General features: G+C 45.4%; 1 protein-coding gene across 2 annotated transcripts in view; it reads left to right on the forward strand.

The window, feature by feature from the left end:
• The window catches only part of AGBL4 (ATP/GTP binding protein like 4), a 1,282,996-nt gene extending 1,272,840 nt beyond the window's left edge, over positions 1-10,156 (forward strand). For both annotated transcript variants that reach the window (XM_012811470.2, XM_023519146.1), the window contains exons 12-13: positions 2,266-2,362; positions 8,735-10,156. In XM_012811470.2, coding sequence (XP_012666924.1) covers positions 2,266-2,362; positions 8,735-8,855 — 218 coding nt within the window. In that variant the 3' untranslated portion in view covers positions 8,856-10,156. The remainder of the gene's footprint in view (positions 1-2,265; positions 2,363-8,734) is intronic.
• Positions 10,157-10,397: the final 241 nt, after the last annotated feature.

A 10,397-nucleotide genomic window follows, 5' to 3' on the forward strand; every position in this document is an offset into this window, starting at 1 on the left:
ATTGCTTAAGCCCAAGAGTTTGAGGTTGCTGTGAGCTGGGATGTCACGACACTATCTCAAAAAAAAAAAAGAAAAGAAAAAGAAAAAGCGTAAGTGCTTGTTGGGTGGCTGGGTAGTCAGTCACGTTGCCCTGCTGCTCACTCCATGTCCTCTCCCTGAAGTGCCCACCTCAGTCGTGCCACCTGTGTAGTCCAGCTGAGAACAGGCCTTCATCAGAGAGTTCTTGCTCCTCGACATGTCACCTGTGTGCCTCCCAACATGCTCCTGAGTCAGGGATGTGAGTTTGTCTCTCAGTAGGCTGAGAGTTCCCTATCATGTATTAGGCAAGACAGACACAGAGTGAATATGAAATGGTACGGGTCTGGGAGGCTCTCACGGAGAGGTGGTTTAGGGAGGCAGTTCAGCATGTGGACCCAGGGTGCTTAGGCTCAGTCCCAGCTCCAGTAGTTATTAGTTGACTGCCCTTTGGGGAATTCACATATCCTCTCTAAACAGGGGGACTAACAGACCTACCTCATTGGGTTATTGCAAGGATTAAGTGAGTCAATATATGTAAGGCACTTAAAAGACTGGCTAGCACATAATAAGCTATTATTATTATTTATTCATTCAACAAATATATATTTCACACTTATTGCCAGGTGAGTATGTGGGTCTTCGGGGGATGAGTAAGACAGACATGGCCTCTACCTCAAAGAGCTTGCAGACCAGAAGGGGTGACTTAAAACAAGAGATGGCTACAGTACAGTTTGACGAATGGTCCTGTTGGTGAAGACCTGGAAGAAGAAGCTGTCGGAAAAAGCAGGAGGGACCCCTTCCCAGCAAGGCCAGTCGAGGAAGACTTCCCAGTGAAGCGCAAGTGAATCGAGGTTCCGGAGACTGGGAAGGGAGGGAAAGCGCTCTGGGAGGGCCATGGTTAGGACAAAGGCCTAGAGACAGAAGTTCAGAACCGCTGGATGTGAGGGCAAGGGTGGGGGGACAAGTGCAAAGCTGAGAGAAATCAGGGACCCAGCTATGAATTGCCTATAAGTCATGGTCAGAAATGTGGACTGTAAGGCCACTGGGAGCCACTAAAGTGTTTTACTCAGCTAAGTGACAGGGTCAGACCTGGCCACGCAGTAGAAAATGGATGGGACTGGGGCAATCCTGGGGCAGGGAGCCTGTTAGGACAGGGTGACAGTAATCCTGGGGGGAAAATGATGCTGATTTATTCTAGGAGGGTGGAAAGAACTGAACAAATTCAAGAGACAGGAGGTCTCATGAGGAAGTTTGGATGTTCAGAGCTGAGGGAGGAGGAAGGAGGGAGGAGAGAAGGGGTTAAGGCTTAAAGTGAGTAAATACATAATTCCCATACTATAAGATAAGTGATTAAGTACTTTATTAATAAAGTCAGATCAGAGGCTAGAGAAGTACCAGGCAAGGGCACCAATCGTAGTCCTAGGAGGGGAGGGAAGGAGTATTCTAGAAGTCTCTACTAAAGACATATTGCCTAGTTGGAGAATTGATGGGTATAAGACAGCCAAATAAAAGGGGGGAAGGCACTTAAGGCAGAGGAAACAGCATATATGAAGACCTAGACATGTGGGATAAAATGCAAAGAGCAGATTCTCTATGTCCCTGCATAGGTGATTACTGTACTAATTCATACTAAAATGTTAATGATGACCATGGAACTGGCCCCTTCCCTTTGCCTGGGGAGTTTGTACTTTAATAGGTCATGAATCTTTAGCTTAACTATTCATTATTGGTAGAATTTCAAAGTGGAATGGGGATACTATTTAGGGTCACAAAGAGTTTTACCATTGTACCTGAGGTACAGAAGGGGCAGGCAATTCTTGGGTTTTGCTTATCTGGCCCCACCCTAAACTGCCTGTGGCCACAACAGAGAAGCCCAGTTATTTCCTAAGGGCTACAGTGTATCTTAATAGGCTATCTGCATGGGTTTCAGGGTAAGACTACCTAGACTCATATCTAGTCCCCTTCTTTTCCCAGTTATGTGATCTTAAGCACCAGTTCCCTTATTTGTAATAAAATGAGCATAACAATAGTAGTTACAATTAAGGTTTCATGAGAATTGAAAAAGAGAGCCCATACATTAGAACAGTGAGTGGTGTTACTGTTTTTAATACTATTACTGGTTTTTGTTGTTGTTTTTTAATACTATTACTGGCTTTTCTTTTTCTTCTTCTTCTTTTTTTTTTTTTTTTTTGTAGTCCTCTTTTCACTCGATCTTTTCAAAATTTTCCTTAATACACACACATGCAGATATGAAGCTGGGGCGGAATGTGGCAAGGACGTTTTTGGATTATTATCGGCTGAACCCCATGGTTGAAAAGGTGGCGATTCCCATGCCGAAGCTGCGGTAAGTGGCAAAGCAGAGCTGTCTGGGCTCAAGTCCTGCTTACAGGGCTTTGTCTTCAGAGGCAACTTCCTTTTGCCGCTCAGTGGCTCTTGGCTTTCCATCGGTGACACAGAAAAGATTATCTCAGCCCCACCACAAATATGCAGAACAGCATATTTCCTGAGCATAAGTATCATTAAGGGCTTCAGACATAGAAAGCATGTTCCCAGGTCTATCCTAGGAATCCACAGGGATGGGGGTTGCTGGGAGCTGAGTTCAGTCATTATACTAGGTTCGTCTGGATGTGTCCATCTGCCACTTCATCTGATAGCCCATCCTCTCAGATCCTTCATTTTCCTTATCTGTAAAGTGGGTACAATGGTAGTCAAGTACAAGATGATTGAGAGATGTCTGACAAAGCACCCAGTACAGTGCCAGGAATACATCTATCCTGTCAGTATAGTCTCCTTCTCTGAAGAGTGAAGGTTTGGAACTGGAGAGGACACACTCCTGAGAGGTCCCACCTCAGGTCCTCTGCTGGGGCCAATTTGCAGGACCAGTGAGGAGAGGTCAGGAGGTGAGCATCTGTCTGGACTGAAGGCTGGGCCAGAGTTTGAAGCCCTGGGTGTTCCCATGGCCACTGGCAATGAGTCCACTGAGCCCTGGGCCCTGCCTTCCCTGTTGGGCTCATCTCCTACTCCCCAGTCATCCCTCCTCCTTGAAAGGCATGACCAGGCCGTGCTCCCTGCTCCTGTCAGACCATTCTTTCTGATGACCTTGTCCATGACCTTGCCCATGTACGTTGGTGCCTCAGGGCCTTTGCACTGATACACTTTCCTCCTTACCCTATTATTAATGAAAACAATATAAATTCTCACTATTTATTATAGGAAGTACTTTTTGTGTATCACCTTATGTATTCCTTATAGCATTACATTTTGCATCTTACAAATCAGGAAAAGGAGGCTCAGAAAAATAAGGACAAAGTGTGAGATGCCTGAGGCCAAAGAGTTTTACTACCTCAAGTGGAAGTTCATCAGTGTGGGTTCAGATTCTCTAAGGCTCAAACAAGTTACGGGATTGTAGGCACGTTTCTTGGTCTCTTGAAGCATTTCTTCACCTACCTATAAATGGAGGTGATAACAACCTCTAAACATGGTTGCAAATTAGCAAGCTTAGTGTGCTGCCCAGCAGGCAGAAGGTGTTCCATAAATGCTTTCATCTCCTTTAGTTTCTGAGTTGCAGTCCCAGGCAGCTAGCCCATCATGACCTAGGGAAAGGCCCTCCACCTACCTGGTTGAGATGAGCGGTGTTCTGGGGCCCACATTCTGTGATGCTGTGAGTATATATCTCTAGGTCCCTGGTCCAGATAGCATCTGCATGACAATACTCTGACACCCTGTCTCGTATTGTTCATAAATCACCTGGAGTCTTTGTTCCCCCTATGCTGGGGTATTAGAAACTCCTGCAGGAGAATCACACCTATTTCTTGTATCCTGTGAATGCCTGTCCTTTACTGAGCATACCCACATACACATCCATTTGTTCACACAGGAAAGCAACACTTTGTGCCAGGCTCTTGGCAGGAAGAAGGTTCTGGGATGAGCAGCTGATTAAAACATGACCCCTGCCTCTGAGGAGTTCACCTCCAGAGGGAAGTGCTCCATTCGTTCTTAGAAGTCATTCTTGATTGGTTAAAGTTCTTAACATTTCAAAGCTTTATAAAACTCAAAAGAATTCTTAGTATCTCATTTACAAGTTGATTTGGGGATTCAGCCTCTTGAATAATCTGTCAAACTGAAAAACATTGTCTTGATCCTTAACCATTTTCTTCTTGGACGTTGTATTGTCCTAGGCCAGTGAAAGAGTGCCGGTGCTCAGGGAGACTTTAGTGATTACCTAGTCTCTCTTCATGGTACAGATGAGGATATCAAGACCCAAGGAGCAGAAGGGGCTGGAGGGGGTCATGCAGTCAGAGTCAGGACTACAGCCCAGTTCCTCGCCCCAGCCCAGTGCACTCAGTATCAGCCAGTGAAGAGTTTTTGGAGGTGGGGGGAGAAGGGACCCTGAAGCTGGGTCTATAGGATGCAGGGGAGTTCTCAGGGCCCTGAGTTTGGCTGCTCATGAAACCTCTTTGCCCTGAGCTTTAAAGCCCTCTTTAAAAAAGAGCTGGAGAGCTCATTCCTCACCAGTCCAAAGTCTTGTGGCCTTGAGGTACACGCACCCACCCTTAAATGAAAAAAAAAAAATCAACTTCCTTCCCACACCTATAAAACCATCAACTCCACTTAGCTTTAAATTGGTCAGGAATCCTTTAAAAATGAATTCCCAGGAGGATACAAGGCTCTGAGCTCTGATTTGGGATTTGAATATTTCACCACCCTTTTTTGTACTATTTTTCAACCAAGCATCAAATAGCTTAAGTGAAAGAGCAGTCCTGGTTTAAAAGGAAAATTACATGTTTTGACTCAAAATTAATCTTCGTTTTCTTCCATCTCCCGGGATAATTACAATATGTCGGTTCCCGCCCACATGCTGGCGGGAGCCTGTCGGCATCCTTGGGTGCTAGGCCACCTTCAGATTGGGTCCCTGGGGTGGGGAGCAACGTAGGTACAAGAGCTCAGGCTGAAAGACATGGCATTGATGACCCAAGCTGAGACCCCACGTTTATTTGGACCACAGTGATACTGTCACAGAACTAAAGTCAAAAATGCTCGATCAAAGGGGATAAAATTAGACAAGAAAAATGAACATGCCAGGTGCACTTCTGTGGGAAGACAAAGCGTGAGCATGGAGGGTGGGCTGGCCCTGCCGTGAGCGGTACGCAGGCCCAGCAGCAGGCTAGGAGGGCTGGCTCCACGGTGAGGTCAGGATGTGTGTATGCGTGTGCAGGGGCTGGAGCCCACCGTGTACCAGGCCCTAGTATTGTAGGATTATACATAGCTCCTGCATCAGGAGCCCAAATTTATGGAGGAGAAAGGCATGTACACACACAGAAAGATAAAAAACAACCCTGGACAGTATACAAGTATTAAACTACATAGCAGCTTGTCCCTTCTCTCAAAAACCTTCTTTCTGTGGCTCCTCATTACCTTCAGAGTAATGTTTCAACTTTTCCTCTTGCTATTTAAGACCATGGCCTATGTCTTAAACTTCATTCACTGCTTCCTAGCACACGTCTATCTGTGCAAGCAGCTTCTTCCCCTCATTTCATTCTTCCCACTTCACGTCCTAGCCTTCAGCCTGGACGACTTAGCTATGTTCACACCTTCATGTCTTTGTTCATCCTTTTTGCTCTTCCTGGAATGTTTTTCCTTTCTGCTTATAGGTGGTAAACTCTTAGTCATCCTTCAAAACTGAGTCCAAATATCACACCCTGTGTTTTCCTGTCCTTGTCCTCTGCCGAGGCAGAGCTGCTTCCTCTCTGCTGAATCCTGACTGCCTGGTTTATGGACCTCTAGAATGGTGTGCGTTCCATGGTGCATTTCCGTGGTGTCTTTGTGTCTGGCTTCTCCACTGGCCGGTGTGCTCCTTGAGAGCTGTCTGAATCCCTCTGTCTCCTCAGTGCCTGGTGCAGGGCCTACCATAGATTAAGTACTAAAGAAGCCCTAAATGTAACTGTATTAATGATATGATGATAGAATTGAGGAAGTCCCCAGAAATCATCCATTGCAACCCCTTCACACTATAAACCAGAAATTACTCTTCCACACAACCTGGCAAATATTTGGTAGCTGCCAAGTATATCACAATAGGACTTGCTTCCAGGGGAGGAAGTAGAGTTTGAACTTGTTTTTATTTTTATTTATTTAGTTAGTTAGTTTTTTTACAGAGTCAAACTTTGTCACCCTCGGTAGAGTGCCATGGCATCATAGTTCACAGCAACATTAAACTCTTGAGCTCAAGTGATCCTCTTGTCTCAGCCTCCCAAGTAGCTGGGACTACAGGTGCCCACCACAACGCCCAGATATTATTTTTAGACATGGAGTTTTGTTCTTGCTCAGGCTGGTCTTGAACTCCTGAGCTCCAGCAATCCACCTGCCTCTGCCTCCCAGAGTGCTAGGATTACAGGCCTGAGCCACCATGACCAGCTGAACTTATTTTTAAAGGACATGTTGAATTTGAATTGATGAAATAGAAAAAGAGAGGGTGTTCCATGTTAGGGGATAGGGCGTGGGAAAGTAAGAAGCAGAACCTAACGAGATACATTCCCAGGCAATGACAAGGCCAGGATTTTTAGAGCAAAAGAGATGGTAAAGGGAAGAGCGAAAGTTCATTTTCTAGTTGTCAAACACTCCTCAAGCACCTGCTCCACACCAGGCCAGCACTTGGCCCAGTAGTAATGATTACGGAGAAAAAGCCAACACATCAAACTTAAGACTTCTTGAAAGAAACAGATGGGCAAGGAACCACCTAGAAAATGGCAGGGAGAAGAGTGATGTGATGGATGAAGTTCCGCAGAAGCACAGAGCAGGAAGGGGCTTATTTTCTGAGAAGTCAACTTCCCAGAGGAGGTGAGTTTGGAGAGGTAGGGGAGGGAACAGCCTCTGCAGAGGCCCAGAGGAAGGGGTATTTGCCTTCTAGGACTTCCTCTCTCTCCCTCTGTGCCCCTATCTTTGATTAGAGGCTCTTTGCCTTCCCGACCCACTTCCCCAAGTCATTCTATACATTCACAGTCCTCCCGAGCCACTGCACACCTAATCCCCTGGTCAACATTCACCTGTGACCAAACCCAGGCTTGCCTCTCTAGGGCAAACACACCTTCCTTCCTTCGCCCCCGTGAAATCATACCCATGTCCTATACTCACTTTGGGTATTGAGAACCACGCTCCTTAATGACAAATGAATGGCACCTTGTACTTTACAAAGCTCTTCTTCGACCTCCATTTATTAGAGCCTCTGAGGCAAGAAGAGCATGGATTCTTCTCCTATCTTAGAAATGAAGAAATTGAAGCTCAGAGAAAGGAAGTGACTGCCTTTGGATCACATTGCCCTTAAGAACATGGCAAGCACATGCTCCAGGGTGTCAGTGGGTGGGTGCTGCTGTCTAACTGTGTGTTCCTTACACTAGAGGGTCTCACTGTGTTAGCAAGAGTCTTCAGTAAATGTGGCTTTTAGGCAGAGAGGCTTCTGGTAGGGGAGATATGTTAGGGCAAGGTGTCCCTTTGTAGGCGGACACTTTTTGCCTTTACCTTATTTATGGCTCAGCAACAGTAAGGAAAATGGCGCTCCAAGGTCAGCGCATAGGGATCACAAGAAGTTACTTCTTCGAACCTAATTCAAGTTTAGCCCAGGAGATTCTCATATCTGCAGGGCATTGCAGTTATTATTTTCAGTAGTTATTCTGTGCAACTGTCTCCTCTACTAAGCTTTAAGCAACCTGAGGACAGTATCAATGCCTGCTCATCTTTGTCCCCTCCAGAGTCTGTAGGATCGTACCTAGCACCATAACTTTGCAAATTACAGTAGGAAGGGAAGACACTAAGTGTATTTACTCAGATCATCTCATTTAGCCTTGCACCACCTCCTCAAGATCAGAATATTTTCCTCCTATTTTACCAGCTCAGTGAAATTACATAACTTGTCTGAGGTCACAGCTCTTATTTGTAGCCAATTTGGGGATTCAGTTCAGCTCTTTCTATCTCCAAGGCCCACTCATTTCACTGCATGTAAATCTTCAATGACTAAATGAAAATGACATTAATTTATCAGTCAACGCCATAACAAAGAAACAAGGCCCTATATGAAGGAAAAGGTAAAAAAGTGAATAAAACATGGTTCCTGCCCACAAGGAGCTCATAATCTAACATGTGAGCAAAACAGTCAAATGGACAAATTTCTCAGCAGAAGTGTTGAGGGGTTTGCATTGGGTGCTGTGTGCTGAGACACAGATGAACCAAGCTCATCTGTTCTCACATCTCCCTCGTTGGGGAGACAGACATTATGAAATGCCATAATTTGTTTATGCTGAAGCCCATGTGGTATTGAAGGGAATGAGGTCCCAGGCTCTTCCAAGTTACAGCTCTTCTGGGTGTCCATGAAGACACCTGTCATGGAATGAGCTGTATCCTGAGATATCCCTAATGTATCTCTATCCCGTCATGGAATGAGCTCAATGAGTTGGAATCAGGGTGGAAAGGTGAAAAGTTGGAACTGTAGGACAGTGAAGTTTACAAAGTATCCATCCATCTACCTAACAGGCATTCATTGAGCCGCAGTGCCTGCTTTGAACCAGGCCCTAAGCTGGGTTCTGGGGACACAGAGAAGAAGATAACAAGGCCGCTATTCCTAGGAGGTCACAGTCCAGGGGGGAGATAGACATGCACACGGATGATTTCATGACAGTGTGTATATGTGCTGTCTTCTTTCTTTCTGTTATCTCCCCCTTTGCAGGAAAGAAAAACCCCCTCCCTACAAGCACCCACTCCTGCGGGGCACGGCCAGCAACTACCCCAACGGCAAAGGGGACAAGAGGAGATCAGTGAACCACAAAGACCCTTCAAACTCTTTTTAAAGACACGGAGTCCTGGGAGGGCTTGTGGGAGGAGGCGCATGCATTTTCTGCCAGGGCATGAAATGAATCACCCTTCTCTAGTTTCCAAGACAAGGGTTTGTGGGATAATGCATAGGTTAATGAAAGGGAAAGAAAAAAAGGAGAAATTTCATCATCGATTTTCCCTTTTACCAGTGGAAAATCAATTGTTTGCCTTCAGCTCGAGGCTCAGGAACAAAATAGGAGGCTGGAACCAGGCAAGCACAGATGATATTTTCCACAACATAGAAATCCTCTAAGATGAGGAAAACCCACACATCTCTTTTAAGAGGTTTGATACATCTCAGGTCAGTTCTTTCAAAGCCCCTTTACCTTTTTAAGTTGGCTAGTTACTGCAGATGATTATCTTTTAAGATAGGCTGTGATTGTTCACAGATTTAGAAAGGCAATGTCCATATTTTCAGTGACAGCACATGCAACCTAAAAGCAAATGCACTGTATTTTTGAAATCACAATGGTCTTAGAAATATGATCACTATATCTATAAGCTGCCTGCTTCCTGATTCCCCCAAAAGGCCAGCATGCAACTTTAGAAAACTCTTCTGAGAGCTATTTCTCAGTTTCTTAGGTAGTTTAATTGAAATGTTAGCTCCAAAGACAATAAGTTTTGGTCATTCATTTCAAAAGTTTTATCATGGCTCAAGTCTCCAGATGACAGGGATCAAACCTGGCCCCTGAAGAGGTAGGCCTTGAAAATTTGCCACGAGAAAAGGGTGGTTTCCAGGTGGGGGGTAGGGGGCTGCAAAAAACAGAAGGATGCACCCTGAGCTGGGTAGGAACGATGAAATAAAACCATAGCAGTAGCAATTCCCACGGTGGGGCAAGCTAAACATTTTGTACATTTTGTTGCACATTTTTCTGAAGAGTAAAGTGCCTTCATACGATGAATGGGTCCAGGGGAGCCTGCTCCCTTCCTGTCTGTGGAAGCAGCAGGCGGAGTCGCCATGACAGCCTGCTAATTAAAATGACCTCCGGGAAGTGAGGATCAGGAGATAGGGAGAGGAAAGGAGACTCACGGGAGATAGGGCCTTTAGCACAAGACTAAAGCATTTTTTTTTTTTCTTTTTTGGCTTGGGTTAGGTTGAAGATTTATTTTTGAAGTTTGTTGCAAAAATCAAGAGCAAAACTTGTTCTCCTTTTGCATGCTCGTTTTCAGAAAAGATAACAAAGAACCAGATGTTAGTTGTTTACAAATGTTGTATTGTATGTACAGCTTCTCCCTGGGTTCCTGTGGCCCAGAGGAACACAAATAAAGTGGTTTGCTCACCTTCTCTGTTCCTCTGAGCATTCTTGGCACCTTTCCCTGTAGGTCTCCCACTGCCTCAAGAACCACCCAGCCAACCAAAATTGGGATAGCCTTCACTTTGAGGTCGGGGACTCTGTCAGCAAGATCAGGAAGAACAGTCAAGACTTGAACTCCCAGCAGTTCCTGTGTCAGAGTTCTGGGGAGTTTAATTCACTGCTACCAGCTCAACACGAGCCAAGCAGTGTGGCAGCTTTTTA

Source organism: Otolemur garnettii, unplaced genomic scaffold (genome assembly GCF_000181295.1).
Source record: "Otolemur garnettii isolate 467f Iridium unplaced genomic scaffold, OtoGar3 scaffold00159, whole genome shotgun sequence".
NCBI classification, from domain to species: domain Eukaryota; kingdom Metazoa; phylum Chordata; class Mammalia; order Primates; family Galagidae; genus Otolemur; species Otolemur garnettii.